General features: G+C 45.1%; 1 protein-coding gene across 1 annotated transcript; it reads right to left on the bottom strand.

Moving 5' to 3' along the window:
• Positions 1 to 4,703: 4,703 nt before the first annotated feature.
• On the bottom strand, positions 4,704 to 16,285 carry LOC139401941 (ras-related protein Rab-26-like). Its single transcript, XM_071145959.1, has 5 exons — positions 16,049 to 16,285; positions 12,121 to 12,186; positions 11,015 to 11,071; positions 5,789 to 5,865; positions 4,704 to 4,803 (listed from the first exon to the last, which is right to left on the bottom strand). The coding sequence occupies exons 1-5, from the start codon at positions 16,283 to 16,285 to the stop codon at positions 4,704 to 4,706; spliced, it is 537 nt and encodes a 178-aa protein (XP_071002060.1).
• Between the last annotated feature and the right edge of the window lie 2,237 nt (positions 16,286 to 18,522).

Raw genomic sequence — 18,522 nt, 5'->3', positions numbered from 1 at the left:
TGACATCTTCATTTGTGGTTAAGGAAGAAAATAAAAATGTCATGTAAATACAAAAATCCTTGAAGATTTTTAAAAGATATGACCCTGATTAAACGTTTAAAGATGTCAAACACTTTATATACATGACATTCACCATATATATACAGTATATTACAAAAAATAGGCAGCAAAAGAGTATTGATGATTCAAACAACATGGAAACAATAGCCTAGTCATAAAGATATTGCAAAATATTATTGGTTTCCCTTTATTCATTATTGTATATTCCGTTCCAAATGACTGTACAACACTTTAGACAAAATCCACAAAAAAATATTTTATTTGCTTCATTTGAGTTCTCTCTAGGTTCAACGCTTCATTATCAAGCTAGGTCTACACTTACCACAACTAGGTCTACACTTACCACAACTAGGTCTACACTTAGCACAACTACAAGAGATCTACGGAAACCTCGACTAAACATTTACTGGCAGGAAAAGACAACTTAAATCAATTCAACATTTTGTACATCGTAATTAGTATTTTTCCACCAGAAAAATAGATGTATGCATTAACCATGATCTATCTCTAGAACTGTACTTACTTTAGATGGATTGGACTTCAGAGTGATTTTGAAATTGCCACTGAATTCAAATCTGCCTTTATTTTGATTTGACAGGTAAGACACTACACTTTAACTTCTAACATTTTCCATCAATGTCTTGACTTCAACGTTGAATATACATTTCACTACATTCGGTTATGGGTGATCTTTAGCAAAATGCTTGTTATAAATGAATACCACTGTATTAGAATGCTGGTGAGTTGAAGTAGGCTGAAAAGGCCTGAACATATGACTTACTGATGCAGAATCTTAAATGTGATCACTCTTTGTCGCTGAGAGGAAAAGCAAATGTGTGATGTATTCCAGGTTTAAAAAGGCTTCTAAAGATTGTAATTTCCACTTTAAAATGTCAGACTTGATTTGCCTTAACGAAAATTTATCAACCCCTACAAAAATGTCCATTCATTTTAATCCACATAATAATTCACCTTTCCTGTTGCTGCAGGATTATTGTCCTGTGGTCAAGAACTGGCTCAAATTAAGATCCTACATCTGTACTGTGAGACTGAGCCAGCCTGACAACTGACAATGACCTGACTATATACATTCGACTACATACAATATATACATTCATCCAGACACTGTACAGGGAGGGATACATTAATACGATGAGCTCTGCAGGACTTTCTCTCTTTTCCTTTTCTTATTATGAACACGTTGGATCAGGCAGGAGAACTGACAGTGGAGTTTAACCGAGTAAGACAGTGATGGAGGTTCATTCAGTGATAGGGGATATAAGTGGTGTGTCCCAATAAACATATTTTTCCTGAAGTGTGCACTTGTACACTACTTACCACAAATCTAAAAGCATTGGATTGGTGGAGGTATGGGCTAGTTTCCATCATGCTTTTTATACCAATCATACTAACCCTTTCAGATCAGTGAAGGGAAGTAAACAAGTGCACACTTTGGGAGAAAGGAGTGATAATTGGGACATAAGCCAGGAGTCATACAGTGATAGGAAGGTAGACTGCAAGGGTCATGGGGTCAACCAGGGATAATAATAATCATTGATTAAACTTTTATAGCTATTTTCATTACAGACAGAATCTCAAGGTGCTTGTTGGGCAAAATAATCAACAAAAAGTCATTTAAAAAGAAATAGGCTAAAACAGTAGCTAGATCAGCTAGTTTGAGTGGTTCTAGATCAGCTAGTTTGAGTGGTTCTAGATCAGCTAGTTTGAATGGTTCTAGATCAGCTAGTTTGAGTGGTTCTAGATCAGCTAGTTTGAGTGGTTCTAGATCAGCTAGTTTGAGTGGTTCTAGATCAGCTAGTTTGAGTGGTTCTAGATCAGCTAGTTTGAGTGGTTCTAGATCAGCTAGTTTGAGTGGTTATAGATCAGCTAGTTCGAGTGGCTCTAGATCAGCTAGTTTGAGTAGTTCTAGACCAGCTAGTTTGAGTGGTTATAGATCAGCTAGTTTGAGTGGTTATAGATAAGCTAGTTTGAGTGGTTATAGATCAGCTAGTTTGAGTGGCTCTAGATCAGCTAGTTTGAGTGGTTCTAGATCAGCTAGTTTGAGTGAGCTAGACGGGCAGCTGCAGTCATGAGAGGAAGAAGCGTATAGCTAGGTGGTCAATGCTAAGAGGTTGTCAGTCAGTGATAAGGTTAAATACGGGGGTCGTAGGGTAATGCGGAGTGGTCCAGGAAAATATACACTATCTGGCTCGAAGCACCATGAAAATGACCAGTTAGGCCGAATTTGAAGTTCGCACAGGGACTAGGAGGATTAAATACATGGAGGAATACAGTCAGTCATTCTATGGGCAATAGAGGGTACAGACATTCAAAGGGTTAACAGGGTCAGACAGTCATAGGGTTAACATGGTCAGACAGTCATAGGGTTAACATGATCAGACAATCATAGGGTTAACAGGGTCAGACAGTCATAGGGTTAACAGGGTCAGACAGTAATAGGGTTAACAGGGTCAGACAGTCATAGGGTTAACATGATCAGACAATCATAGGGTTAACATGGTCAGACAATCATAGGGTTAACAGGGTCAGATAGTCATAGGGTTAACAGGGTCAGACAGTAATAGGGTTAACATGGTCAGACAGTCATAGGGTTAACATGGTCAGACAGTCATAGGGTTAACAGGGTCAGACAGTCATAGGGTTAACAGGGTCAGACAGTCATAGGGTTAACATGGTCAGACAATCATAGGGTTAACAGGGTCAGACAGTAAAAGGGTTAACATGGTCAGACAGTCATAGGGTTAACATGGTCAGACAGTCATAGGGTTAACATGGTTGGACAGTAATAGGGTTAACATGGTCAGACAATCATAGGGTTAACAGGGTCAGACAGTCATAGGGTTAACATGGTCAGACAATCATAGGGTTAACAGGGTCAGACAGTAATAGGGTTAACAGGGTCAGACAATCATAGGGTTAACAGGGTCAGACAGTCATAGGGTTAACATGGTCAGACAGTCATAGGGTTAACATGGTTGGACAGTAATAGGGTTAACATGGTCAGACAGTAATAGGGTTAACAGGGTCAGACAGTAATAGGGTTAACATGGTCAGACAGTCATAGGGTTAACATGGTTGGACAGTAATAGGGTTAACATGGTCGGACAGTAATAGGGCTAACAGGGTCAGACAGTCAAAGGGTTAACAGGGTCAGACAGTAATAGGGTTAACAGGGTCAGACAGTCATAGGGCTAACAGGGTCAGACAGTCATAGGGTTAACAGGGTCAGACATTCAGGGTTAACAGGGTCAGACAGTCATAGGGTTAACAGGGTCAGACAGTCATAGGGTTAACATGGTCAGACAGTCATGGTCAGACAGTCATAGTGGGTCAGACAGTCATAGGGTTAACAGGGTCAGACAGTAATAGGGTTAACAGGGTCAGACAGTCATGGTCAGACAGTCATAGTGGATCAGACAGTCATAGGGTTAACAGGGTCAGACAGTCATAGGGTTAACAGGGTCAGACAGTCATAGGGTTAACACGGTCAGACATTCAGGGTTAACACGGTCAGACAGTAATAGGGTTAACATGGTCAGACAGTCAAAGGATTAACAAGGTCAGACAGTCATAGGATTAACAGGGTCAGGCAGCCAAAGGGTTAACAGGGTCAGGCAGCCAAAGGGTTAACAGGTTCAGACAGTCATAGGGTAACATCGTCAGACAGTCATAGAGTTAACAGTGTCAAGACAGTCATGGGGTTAACAGGGTCAGACAGTCATAGGGTTAACATGGTCAGACAGTTATAGGGTTAACAGTGTCTGACAGTCATAGGGTTAACATGGTCAGACAGTTATAGGGTTAACAGTGTCTGACAGTCATAAGGTTAACATGGTCAGACTAGGTTAACATGGTCAGACAGTCATAAGGTTAACATGGTCAGACTAGGTTAACATGGTCAGACAGTCATAGGGTTAACAGTGTCAGACAGTCATAGGGTTAACTGTGTCAGACAGCACTGATGGGGTAAGAGTCATGGCTGGATATAGAAGTACATTCACAGATGCAGAAGGAGGTGGAGCAGTGGGTCCAAGAAAACAGGAGGAGAGAAGAGAGAAAGGAGAGGAGAGGAAAGATGGGAGAGAGGTGAAGAGAGGTGAAGAGAGGAGAAGAGGGAAAAGAGAAAGGTGAGGAGAGGAGAGATGGGAGAGAGGTGAAGAGAGGAGAGAAGAGAGAAAGGAGAGGAAAAGAGGGAGGTGAGGAGAGGAGAGATGGGAGAGAGGTGAAGAGAGGAGAGAAGAGAGAAAGGAGAGGAAAAGAGGGAGGTGAGGAGAGGAGTGAAGAGAGAAAGGAGAGGAAAAGAGAAAGGTGAGGAGAGGAGAGATGGGAGAGAGGTGAAGAGAGGAGAGAAGAGAGAAAGGAGAGGAAAAGAGGGAGGTGAGGAGAGAGACGCCTCACAGATAACCTTAGAATATGGACATAATGGATTATTTCAGAGAGCATAGAGGACAAAGGAAAGACAAACTGGGTGGTTAGTGACGTAGGTATATCTCACACATGATCGGCTCTCTATCTCACAGGCTGAGGCCACAGGTAGTCATATAACATCACCTTGTATGAGTGTAACACATCTGATGTGGAGAAGGACATGAGCTATCACGCGCACACACACACCCAGTGTTCTAACATGCACATCCAGCACTCTTCATCTCCTTGTTGACGTAGTCCTGAAGCTTAAACTTGGGCTCGTTGGGCTCCTTCATAGACCTGTGCTTCAGCTCTCTGAGAGAGAAAGGAAGAGATCAGAAGGGAGGATTAGAGGCTAAAGGCTAGAGGGCAGGGACAAGGGCCTAAACACTAGAAACTAAAGGCTAGAGTCCAGGGACAAGGGGCTAAAGGCTAGAGGCCAGGGACAAGGGGCTAAAGGCTAGAGGCCAGGGACAAGGGGCTAAAGGTTAGAGGCCAGGGACAAGGGGCTAAAGGCTAGAGGCCAGGGACAAGGGGCTAAAAACTAGAGGCCAGGGACAAGGCTAGAGGCCAGGGACAAGGGACTAAAGGCTAGAGGCCAGGGACAAGGGGCTAAAGGCTAGAGTCCAGGGACAAGGGGCTAAAGGCTAGAGGCCAGGGACATGGGGCTAAAGGCTAGAGTCCAGGGACAAGAGGCTAAAGGCTAGAGGCCAGGGACAAGGGACTAAAGGCTAGAGGCCAGGGACAAGGCTAGAGGCCAGGGACAAGGGACTAAAGGCTAGAGGCCAGGGACAAGGGGCTAAAGGCTAGAAGCCAGGGACTAAAGGCTAGATGCCAGGGACAAGGGGCTAAAGGCTAGAGTCCAGGGACAAGGGGCTAAAGGCTAGAGGCCAGGGACAAGGGGCTAAAGGCTAGAGTCCAGGGACAAGGGGCTAAAGGCTAGAGGCCAGGGACAAGGGGCTAAAGGCTAGAGGCCAGGGACATGGGGCTAAAGGCTAGAGTCCAGGGACAAGGGGCTAAAGGCTAGAGTCCAGGGACAAGGGGCTAAAGGCTAGAGTCCAGGGACAAGGGGCTAAAGGCTAGAGTCCAGGGACAAGGGGCTAAAGGCTAGAGGCCAGGGACAAGGGGCTAAAGGCTAGAGCCCAGGGACAAGAGGCTAAAGGCTAGAGGCCAGGGACAAGGGGCTAAAGGCTAGAGGCCAGGGACAAGGGGCTAAAGGCTAGAGGCCAGGGACAAGGGGCTAAAGGCTAGAGGCTAGGGCTTGTTTCTGGACTGGACCCCTGTGTAGTTTCATACTCACTTGGCCACAGCAGTGAAGGATAACTCCACATTGAGGCCAGACTTTGCACTGGTCTCCATGTATGGAACCCCAAACTCCTGCAGAGAAACAGACAGGCAGGGTATCTTGAGTTGAACACGCCACATTCACATTGCCTTGAGTTTATTTGTAGCAAGTCTAGAGCACCACATATCCTCCTTGATTGCCTGGGGACAAGGTTACTTTGCTGCTAATGGTAACAATATTAGAGACCATTGTTGCCCCCTGGCTGGCCAGGCAGTAACACATGATGTGTGTGTTTTAGGCACAGCAGCTAATGACAAAGAATATTGAGTATAAACCCATATTAACATTCCCCATCAGCACCCAGAAGACACAACAACACAGAGACCCACAGGGAAATAATACAGACACTACAACACATCTGTCCTGGGGTGACTATAGTACTGCTGGGAGTGCACATTCAGAACCATTCCAATGAGCAGATTGGAATACTAGCTATGTGACAAAGAATTCCTCAGGCAGGGTGTGCGTGGGAGATTTGTCTCAGCATCCAGCACCATAGTAATGACTAGGCTAATGTGTTCCTCTCTCCAGGTTTATGCTATCAGCACTAGAGGTATGCACCAGACTGGGTTTAAATACTATTTGAAGTCTATTAAATACTTTGAGCGTTTGCTTTAGCCTGTCTGGAGAGTCGGATGCACGGGGTTTGGAATTTTGAGACCTTCTTATTGGTTCCATTGCGAAAGCAAGCTCAATCAAGCCCATCTAAACTATTTGACATGATTTCAAATAGTAGCTGAACCCAGGTCTGCAAGGCACTTTGATATTTGTATTGTAGCCGTGTTCCACAGCGGTAGTCAGGGGGAATGAGAAAGTGTATTCACATTTCCTGCAACGTTCAAAGTCCTATTTGCCCCAGTATCTGTATTCATCTGAGAGTGCATTGCTGTGAAATTGAGTTAAACTAAACATTCCTCACTGTTGTATTGTATGCATGTGTTTATAGAGAAAATACAAACATATGAAAAATGAGACTAGATGTCCATCCTATAGAAGCATGAAAGAGTCTGTCGATAATATCACGATAGCAGGCCGTGGTGCAACGATCCTTGGTGCAAAGATACTGTACACAGACAGACTACATTCAGGTTCTATGGTAAAGTAATATCTCATAAACCTGGCCTTTCTTCTTGATATTTATCTTTGATTTTTGCAGACGGTGCATTTTCCTCCCAACAGTGAAAATCAATATGAATTAGATCAATGGACTGAGTCCAATAAAAGACAGACAGACAGAGAGAGAGAGCGAGAGAGAGAGAGAGAGAGAGAGAGAGAGAGAGAGAGAGAGAGAGAGAGAGAGAGAGAGAGAGAGAGAGAGAGAGGATTGAGAGAGAGGGATAGAGAGAGAGTGTGAGAGAGAGAGAGTGTGAGAGAGAGAGAGAGAGAGAGAGAGTGTGAGAGAGAGAGAGTGTGAGAGAGAGAGAGAGTGAGAGAGAGTGAGACAGAGAGTGAGACAGAGAGTGAGAGAGAGGTAGACAGAGAGTAAGACAGAGTGAGAGAGAGTGAGACAGAGAGTGAGAGAGAGTGAGAGAGAGTGAGACAGAGAGTGAGACAGAGAGTGAGACAGAGAGTGAGACAGAGAGTGAGAGAGAGTGAGACAGAGAGTGAGAGAGAGTGAGAGAGAGTGAGAGAGAGTGAGACAGTGAGAGAGAGTGAGAGAGAGTGAGACAGAGAGTGAGAGAGAGTGAGACAGAGTGAGAGAGAGTGAGAGAGAGTGAGACAGAGAGTGAAAGAGAGTGAGACAGAGAGTGAGAGAGAGTGAGACATAGAGTGAGACAGAGAGTGAGAGAGAGAGTGAGAGAGAGTGAGACAGAGAGTGAGAGAGAGTGAGACAGAGAGTGAGACAGAGTGAGAGAGAGTGAGAGAGAGTGAGAGAGAGAGTGAGTGAGAGAGTGAGACAGAGAGTGAGAGAGAGTGAGAGAGAGTGAGACAGAGAGTGAGAGAGAGTGAGACAGAGAGTGAGACAGAGAGTGAGAGAGTGAGAGAGAGAGAGTGAGAGTGAGAGAGAGTGCTTTAGCAACGTATACATATGTTTTCCATGCCAATAAAGCTGCTAGAATTTAATTGAGAGAAAGAGAGAGAGCGAGACAGACAGAGAGAAACAGAGAGATATATATACAGAGAGAGAGCGAGACAGACAGAGAGCGAGACAGACAGAGAGAAACAGAGATATATATATACAGAGAGAGAGAGCGAGACAGACAGAGAGCGAGAGACAGACAGAGAGCAAGACAGAGAGCGAGACAGACAGAGAGAAACAGAGAGATATATATACAGAGAGAGAGCGAGACAGACAGAGAGCAAGACAGACAGAGAGAAACAGAGAGATATATATACAGAGAGAGAGAGCGAGACAGACAGAGAGCGAGAGACAGACAGAGAGCAAGACAGACAGAGAGCGAGACAGACAGAGAGCGAGACAGACAGAGAGCGAGACAGACAGAGAGCGAGACAGACAGAGAGCGAGCGAGAAAGAGAGACAGAGAGACAGACAGAGAGCGAGACAGACAGAGAGCGAGCGAGAAAGAGAGACAGAGAGAGAGCGAGACAGACAGAGAGCGAGCGAGAAAGAGAGACAGAGAGAGAGCGAGACAGACAGAGAGAAACAGAGAGATATATATACAGAGAGAGCGAGACAGACAGAGAGCGAGACAGACAGAGAGAAACAGAGAGATATATATACAGAGAGAGAGAACTAGACAGTCAGAGAGCGAGAGACAGACAGAGAGAAACAGAGAGATATATATACAGAGAGAGAGTGAGACAGACAGAGAGTGAGACAGACAGAGAGAAACAGAGAGATATATATACAGAGAGAGAGAGTGAGACAGACAGAGAGCGAGACAGACAGAGAGCGAGCGAGAAAGAGAGACAGAGAGAGAGCGAGACAGACAGAGAGCGAGACAGACAGAGAGCGAGCGAGAAAGAGAGACAGAGAGAGAGCGAGACAGACAGAGAGCGAGAGACAGAGAGCGAGACAGACAGAGAGCGAGACAGACAGAGAGCGAGACAGACAGAGAGCGAGACAGACAGAGAGCGAGACAGACAGAGAGAAACAGAGAGATATATATACAGAGAGAGAGAGAGCGAGACACAGTTAACAGTTAACGTCTTTGGGACAGGGGGCAGTATTTTCACGTCCAGATGAAAAGCGTGTCCAAAGTAAACGGCCTGCTACTTAGAGCCAGATGCTAAGAAATGCATATTATTAGTAGATTTGTATAGAAAACACTCTGAAGTTTCTAAAACTGTTTGAATCATGTCTGTGAGTCCAACATAACTTATTTGGCAGGCGAAACCCCGAGGACAAACGTTCAGATTTTTCTTTTTTGAGGTCACTCTCTTTTCAATGAGCTTTCATTGGGAATCCAGATTTCTAATTGACTTCCCTGCAGTTCCTATCGCTTCCACTGGATATCAACAGTCTTTAGAAATTGGTTAAGGTTTTTCCTTTGAGAAATTAAGAAGTAACACTGTTCAGAATGAGGGAAGTGTACTCTTTGATAGTGGCGCGTGACCTGAAAAGCTCGCTCCACCTAGTTTTCCTCCGGTATTGAACACAATTCCTCCAGTCTTCAATTGTATCGATTATTTATGTTAAAAAACACCTAAAGTTGTATTAGGAAAGTAGTTTGACATGTTTGGACAAAGCTTACAGGTAACTTATGAGACATTTTGTAGTCAGGTTGCGCGACTTGGAACCAGTGTTTTTCTGGATCAAACGCGCCAAATAAATGGACTTTTTGGATATATATAGACGGAATTAATCGAACAAAAGGACCATTTGTGATGTTTATGGGACATATTGGAGTGCCAACAGAAGAAGCTCATCATAGGTAAGGCATGAATTCTATCTTTATTTCTGCGTTTTGTGTCGCGCCTGCAGGGTTGAAATATGCTTTTCTGTCTTTGTTTACTGCTATCCTCAGATAATAGCATCGCTCGCCGAAAAGCTTTTTGGAAATCTGACACGTTGGCTGGATTCACTACAAGTGTAGCTTTCATTTGGTATCTTGAATGTGTGATTTCATGAAAGTTAAAATGTTATAGTAATTTATTTGAATTTGGCGCTCTGCATTTTCACTGGATGTTGGCCAGTTGGGACGCTACTGTCCCGCATATCCGAGAGAGGTTAAACGAGGGAGAGGCTACTGCTCCAAAACCACCATAAAAAAAAGTCAAACTACGGTTTGCAACTGCACACGGGGACAAAGATCGTATTTTTTGGAGAAATGTCCTCTGGTCTGATGAAACAAAAATAGAACTCTTTGCCCATAATGACCATCGGAAAAAGGGGGAGGTTTGTTAAGCCGAAGAACACCATCCCAACCGTGAAGCACGGGGGTGGCAGCATCATGTTGTGGGGGTGCTTTGCTGCAGGAGGGACTGGTGCACTTCACAAAATAGATGGCATCATGACGAAAGAAAATTATGTGGATATATTGAAGCAACATCTCAAGACATCAGTCAGGAAGTTAAAGCTCAGTTGCAAATGGGTCTTCCAAATGGACAATGACCCCAAGCATACTTCCAAAGTTGTGGCAAAATGGCCTAAGGACAACAAAGTCAAGGTATTGGAGTGGCCGTCATAAAGCCCTGACCTCAATCCTATAGAAAACGTGTGGGCAGAACTGAAAAAGTGTGTACGAGCAAGGAGGCCTACAAACCTGACGCAGTTACACCAAATATGTCAGGAGGAATGGGCCAAAAATGACCCAACTTATTGTGGGAAGCTTGTGGAAGGCTACCCGAAACATTTGACCCAAGTTAAACAATTTAACGCAATGCTACCAAATACTAATTGAGTGTATGTACACTTCTGACCCACTGGGAATGTGATGAAAGAAATAAAAGCTGAAATAAATCACTCTCTCTACTAATATTCTGACATTTCACATTCTTAAAATAAAGTGGTGATCCGAACTGACCTAAGACATTTTCACTAGGATTAAATGTCAGGAACTGTGAAAAACTGAGTTTAAATGTATTTGCGTGTAAACTTCCGACTTCAACTGTAGATACACAGAGGGAGAGATACAGAGAGAGAGAGATATACACAGAGAGAGAGAGATAGAGAGATACAGAGAGAGGAAGACAGTTAATTGACCGTGGTGTCGTTCACTGTTCGAGTCAATCTGCATCTTCCTCAGTATTAACTCATTTCTTTAAAGTGACACTCACCTTGGCCAGCCTCTCTCCATCCTCTCTCTTCACCACCCTCTGCTGTGTGGCATCAGCCTGGGGAGAGATCAGAAAAAGAAAAGCAAGAGAGAGAGAGAGACCGAAAGAAAGACAGAAAGAGAGAGATGAGAAAGGTAGAGATTCTCTGATACCACCATACCACCACCATGCATGACTAGCCTCAGTCTCACTATCATCAATGCAGGGGCTTGTCTTAAAAATCACCTTGTTCCAGGAGGGTTACGTAATGGAAAACAACACATTCCGTACAGAATATGGGATCAGACCTACAATTCTTAATGAGTCTAGATTATGTGTGAGCATTATAATGAGGGGATGATTCCCGGTGTGTGGGGACTGTTTAGATTAGACTAAACTTCTGGACCAAGCATCTGTTCCCTGCTCTAGCAGTATGTGGATGGGACTTATTTATAGTAGCAGTGATTTGTTACATCCCTCCTGCATATGTGCTGATCTGGTGTTGTGTCTGTGTTGTTATTTGGCAGCAGATGTGTCAGGGTTAGAAGCAATTCCAGTAGACTAGAGATAACTTTATTGTTCCAATGGACATAGTTTTGAATCAGGAAGTAGACACTGAAGTACTCATAGAACATATACAAGTGAATCCGGACGCCGGGTTACTAAGTATGCTCAGAATGATGCTCAATGTTAAAACCAGAATGATTGCAACCTGCCTACATGTGGTTTTAAAGTACAATAGACCAACACAGCTACTGTATTAGGTCAAAGCTGTGTGTTGGAAAACCTTGGTAGAGCATGGGTGGAGTAGGCATTGTGGTGCTCATGTGAATTTCCTTTCTTTTTGAGCTTCAGAAAAATGCGTATTCTCACTTAAAAAGGTAGATTTAGTGTTTAGTGTTACACTATGAGGATATACTGTGAATAGATCCTCCAAGTCCTGGGCTACGTTTATACTGTACAGTTTATTTGGTTTCTCTGTCTATTGTTTATGGTTGTTGTGTCTGTCTGTTTTCTTTGTGTCTGCCTGTCTGTCTGTCTGTTGTGTCTGTGTTGTGTCTGGGCTGCCGTCTGATGTGGCTGCAGGTGTGTCCGTCTGGGATCAGGCCTAACCCAGGAAACCTCACCTTGTTTCCCAGCAGCATCAGGACCACATCCTGCTGGGCGTAATCATGGATCTCAGTCAGCCAGGCCTGGGGTGGAGATGACGACAAGAGGGGAGACATGATAAGGAAACACTCAGGATACAGAGGGAGCGAGAGGAGAATAACTCAGGATACAGAGAGAGAGAGGAGAGACACTCAGGATACAGAGACAGAGAGGAGAGACACTCAGGATACAGAGACAGAGAGGAGAGACACTCAGGATACAGAGAGAGAGAGGAGAGACACTCAGGATACAGAGAGAGAGAGGAGAGACACTCAGGATACAGAGAGAGAGAGGAGAGACACTCAGGATACAGAGGGAGAGAGGTGAAACACTCAGGATATATATAGAGAGAGGAGAGACACTCAGGATACAGAGAGAGATGAGAATCACTCAGGATACAGAGAGAGAGGAGAGACACTCAGGATACAGAGAGAGAAGAGAGACACTCAGGATATGGAGACAGAGGGGAGAATCACTCAGGATACAGAGAGAGAGAGGAGAGACACTCAGGATACAGAGAGAGAGAGGAGAGACACTCAGGATACAGAGAGAGAGAGGAGAGACACTCAGGATACACAGAGAGAGAGGAGAGACACTCGGGATACAGAGAGAGAGAGGAGAAACACTCAGGATACAGAGAGAGAGAGGAGAGACACTCAGGATACACAGAGAGAGAGGAGAGACACTCAGGATACACAGAGAGAGAGGAGAGACACTCAGGATACACAGAGAGAGAGGAGAGACACTCAGGATACAGAGAGAGAGAGAGGAGAGACAGGATACAGAGAGAGAGAGGAGAGAGACACTCAGGATACAGAGAGAGAGAGGAGAGAGACACTCAGGATATAGAGACAGAGAGGAGAGACACTCAGGATACAGAGACAGAGAGGATAGACACTCAGGATACAGAGAGGGAGAGGAGAGGCACTCAGGATACAGAGACAGAGGGGAGATTCACTCAAGGTACAGAGAGAGAGAGGAGAGACACTCAGGATACAGAGGGAGAGAGGAGAGACACTCAGGATACATAGAGAGAGAGGAGAGACACTCAGGATACAGAGAGAGAGGAGAGACACTCAGGATACACAGAGAGAGAGGAGAGACACTCAGGATACAGAGAGAGAGAGGAGAGACACTCAGGATACACAGAGAGAGAGGAGAGACACTCAGGATACACAGAGCGAGAGGAGAGACACTCAGGATACAGAGAGAGAGGAGAATCACTCAGGATACAGAGAGAGAGACAGAGGAGAGACACTCAGGATACAGAGACAGAGAGGAGAGACACTCGGGATACAGAGAGAGAGAGAGGAGAGACACTCAGGATACAGAGAGAGAGAGGAGAGACACTCAGGATACACACAGAGAGAGGGGAGACACTCATGATACACAGAGAGAGAGAAGAGACACTCAGGACACACAGAGAGAGAGGAGAATCACTCAGGATACAGAGAGAGAGGGGAGAGACACTCAGGATACAGAGAGAGAGAGGAGAGACACTTGGGATACAGAGAGAGAGAGAGGAGAGACACTCAGGATACAGAGAGAGAGAGGAGAGACACTCAGGATACACACAGAGAGAGGGGAGACACTCATGATACACAGAGAGAGAGGAGAGACACTCAGGACACACAGAGAGAGAGGAGAATCACTCAGGATACAGAGAGAGAGGGGAGAGACACTCAGGTTACAGAGAGAGAGAGGAGAGACACTCAGGATACACAGAGAGAGAGGAGAGACACTCAGCATACAGAGACATGCCGAGAATCACTCAGGATACAGAGAGAGAGAGGAGACACTCAGGATACAGAGAGAGAGAGAGGAGAGACACTCAGGTTATAGAGACAGAGAGGAGAGACACTCAGGATACAGAGAGGAGAAACACTCATGATGCAGAGACAGAGAGGATAATCACTCAGGATACACAGAGAGAGAGGGGAGAATCACTCAGGATACAGAGAGAGAGAGAGAAGAGACACTCAGGATACAGAGACAGAGAGGAGAGACACTCAGGATACAGAGACAGAGAGGAGAGACACTCAGGATACAGAGACAGAGAGAGAGAGGAGAGACACTCAGGATGCAGAGAGAGAGGAGAGACACTCAGGATACAGAGACAGAGAGGAGAGACACTCAGGATACAGAGAGAGAGAGGAGAGACACTCAGGATACAGAGACAGAGAGGAGAGACACTCAGGATACAGAGACAGAGAGGAGAGACACTCAGGATACAGAGAGAGAGAGGAGAGACACTCAGGATACAGAGACAGAGAGAGAGAGGAGAGACACTCAGGATACAGAGAGAGAGGAGAGACACTCAGGATACAGAGAGAGAGGAGAGACACTCAGGATACAGAGACAGAGGAGAGACACTCAGGATACAGAGAGAGAGAGGAGAGACACTCAGGATACAGAGAGAGAGGGGAGAGACACTCAGGATACAGAGTGAGAGAGGAGAGACACTCAGGATACAGAGAGAGAGAGGAGAGACACTCAGGATACAGAGAGAGAGAGAGAGAGAGAGAGAGGAGAGACACTCAGGATACACAGAGAGAGAGGAGAGACACTCAGGATACAGAGAGAGAGAGGAGAGACAGTCAGGATACAGAGACAGAGAGAGAGAGGAGAGACATTCAGGATACAGAGAGAGAGGAGAGACACTCGGGATACAGAGACAGAGAGGAGAGACACTCAGGATACAGAGAGGGGGAGGAGAGACACTCAGGATACAGAGAGAGAGAGGAGAGACACTCAGGATACACAGAGAGAGAGGAGAGACACTCAGGATACAGAGAGAGAGAGAGAGAGAGAGAGAGGAGAGACACTCAGGATACACAGAGAGAGAGGAGAGACACTCAGGATACAGAGAGAGAGAGAGAGGAGAGACACTCAGGATACAGAGAGAGAGAGAGGAGAGACACTCAGGATACGGAGAGAGAGAGGAGAGACACTCAGGATACAGAGAGAGAGAGGAGAGACAGAGGGAGAGAGAGACAGAGGGAGAGTATTGGGCAGAATGAGTACAGTCCAAACAGCATCAGCAGTAATAAACCCCTGTAGAGACAAGGCCTGGACAAGGCATAAGGGAAATAATAAAAAGCTTTATTACACACCAGCCCATATAATCACCGTCACCTGGCAACCCAATGCCTCATCATCACAACAACAACAGTAACCCTTCTGACCACTGAGCAGCAAGAAGGCCAGGCCATATATCCATGCCATCGTTAATAGGTTTTTAAATAGACTGGGGCATAGATCCACCCCTCGCCAACATAATATCCCTCATCTCAGCTGTACTCTGTGCAGAGCACCACTATAATGATGCTTAATTGCTCCATCCCAGTGAAAAAGTCCACATTGGCTTTCTGACTGCACCGCAATCAATCCTCCTTTCTGTTAGAACATGGAGACAAGAGTCTGTTTCTCCAAGTTCAGACTCTTCTAATTACATCTGGAGATGACCTGGTGGGTGTAACGATTTAACCCCTCGGTCACATGGAGATGACCTGGTGGGTGTAACGATTTAACCCCTCGGTCACATGGAGATGACCTGGTGTGTGTGTGTGTTTAAGTTTGTGTGTGAGGAATGGGAGAGACACACTGTGGTGAACCCATTAGAGACCTTACAGGGAATTGGGTGATGACATCAGGTTAACCATGGTCCATGTTGAGCACATATTAGTAGGATAATTTAAATAGTGGCCTATCTGATAACATCTGTGTCACATACTGATGACCTGTTAGTTAGAGGCCAATAAAGTGCTCATGGAGATGACCTGGTGGGATGTTTCCCCTAAGTACAGATCTAGGATCAGCTTCCTGCTTTCCTAACCTGAACCATTAGTGAGGAAAATATCAGCGTATTGGGGAAACATGACCCTTCTACCAATAAAGTCGTCTGACGTCAGTGGTCATGTTGGGGGGAAAGAGACTGTTCAATCCATCCATGCCCTCTGGCAGAATGGTGATGAAGGTGAAGTCAGTGGTCATGTTGGGGCGAAAGAGACTGTTCAATCCATCCATGCCCTCTGGCAGAATGGTGATAAAGGTGAAGTCAGTGGTCATGTTGGCGGGAAAGAGACTGTTCAATCCATCCATGCCCTCTGGCAGAAGAGTGATGAAGGTGAAGTCAGTGGTCATGTTGGGGGAAAGAGACTGTTCAATCCATCCATGCCCTCTGGCAGAAGAGTGATGAAGGTGAAGTCAGTGGTCATGTTGGGGGAAAGAACGGTGCTCCAGGCAATGCTGACACTTATCCCATCCTTTTCAAAACATCATGAATGTGCAACTAGCTGTACTAGTTTGGGAGAAGAGTGGAGAATCAGGATGTATCCTTTGCCTTAATCTGATGACACACTAGTGTGGAGTTTTCTGGACAACTTTTGTCCAACTGGAGGTGGAGATTCCATCTTCAAAGCCTCTCATTCAACCCCATCATCACCTCTGTAAGGCAATGCCCACATCTGATAGAATAAGGGATGAGGACGCTCTGCAGCCAAATAACCCCCCACCCATCTGCAGCATGTATACACCAGCCCATTGCCACGGCACCCCATCCCCTCACCTGGATCAGCAGCAGAACTGGGTTCAAAATGTTCCAAATACTTAAGATCGATTGAGCTTGCCTTGACACAATTTAACCAACGGAGTAGTCCCAAAACTCCACCCACTCCAGGCAGGCTAACGCTAACTCAAAGTGTTCTAATACCACAGCATTTGAACCCAGGTCTCAGATCAGCTCCACCTCCAAACCAAGGAAGAAAGCCTGGCTCCCAGCTCTGCCCATCCAGCCACATCTAACACAATGATATCTGAGCCACAATAAAGCACATTTGCATTGGATGGCCAAACTCAAAGCAGATGCCACTGCACAACAACACTCTATGCTGTGCTGCTCTTTTTCAAATGTTGAAGGCCTGGACTTGTCTGGACTTGGTAAGCTTGCTTTGAAGTTTAATGATGTACTGTGCCTTTAAACTGTGAAGCTAAAGGATAAAAGATACTTGACTTGATATCTAATCAAACTTCAAGGGATAGTTCAACCAAATGATATATTGGTTTCCTTACTCTGAATCCTGTTTTCTTTGTAATGTGTGTTCACTATCCCTTTAACTATCCGATAAACCTCTGAAACACATCCCACTGGGCAAAAACGGGTTGAATCAATGCTGTTTCCACATCATTTCAACCCACAAATTCAATGTGATGATGTTAAATGAAAGTGGAAAACGGATGTGATTTGAAAAGTAATCTATGTAACTTCGAACCGAAATACAATGACATGGTGATAATTTTTGGGGGATTTCAGGTTGAATTCACGTCATTTTACAACTCAACCAAATGTACATCAAAACTAGATGTTGAACTGACGTCTGTTCCCAGTGGGATGCCATTAGTCAGTCACTCATACAGAATAACAGTGATAAAGGTGAAGTCATTGACTCATTAGAGCACATTGGATACCATGTCAACACTTTAATGAACCTAATGTGAGTCTGTGCATCTTTAATAGACAACGGGTCTCTCATAGACTCCAGTGGAGTTACTGACAAAACATCTCCATGACTGTACAGGGGGGTGGGATCAGCTGATCCAAGATCTGTTTGTGTCTTGCCAACTCCTAAGGTCATTGTCATGTTTGGACACAAACAGATCTGGGACCAGGCTAACTCCTCAGCCCATCTATAAGCGCTGCGTTGTCATCAGCGTCGTGTCAGTGCGACGTTCTAGCTGCTACACAGAGCGTGTTGTTTTGAGGAATGGAAGAGTCTCTTTATGTTCCCTACTGTACTGCATCATACTCAGCGATAGCTTTGGGACAGTTTTCCACAAGTACTCTTCAATTGTCGTTAGTGGTTGTACTAAATTATCCTCTAATTACACAAGATGCTTTTGTTTACATTGTAAACCGAGCTAGTCAATGTAGCTAGCTAGCTTGAGTTTCTGCTAGCTGGAAGCTTCTTGACGTCATAAATCAACTTTATTTCTCATTATTTCAATTCATCCAATAGAATGAACCCACATCAGCCTTACATTTTTATTTGAACCTCCGCGATTCTTGATCTTGGATGCTGCCATGGGACGTGACGCCACACGGGCAGTATAGCGGCTGTCATTGATTTCAAAGAAAGCCTTCCCTCTACGGTCCGATGGCTGCAGTGTAGCAGCGTAGCATACCCACAATGCCCAGTTTGAACATAACAGGGAGGTGGAAACAAGGTGTTCAATTAACCACTGAGGAAAAACCTTCTCTGGTGTTGTGAATTTCAGCTGTAACCAGAATTAGCATGCACTTTGAACATCCACTTTGCAAACTCCATGTGCACATCCCTGTGCGATGGTTGAATGTTCATTTTTACATAAAAGGGCAGCATTAC

Source organism: Oncorhynchus clarkii, unplaced genomic scaffold (genome assembly GCF_045791955.1).
Source record: "Oncorhynchus clarkii lewisi isolate Uvic-CL-2024 unplaced genomic scaffold, UVic_Ocla_1.0 unplaced_contig_7913_pilon_pilon, whole genome shotgun sequence".
Lineage (NCBI taxonomy): Eukaryota > Metazoa > Chordata > Actinopteri > Salmoniformes > Salmonidae > Oncorhynchus > Oncorhynchus clarkii.
This window is presented reverse-complemented; position numbering and strand designations above follow the sequence as displayed.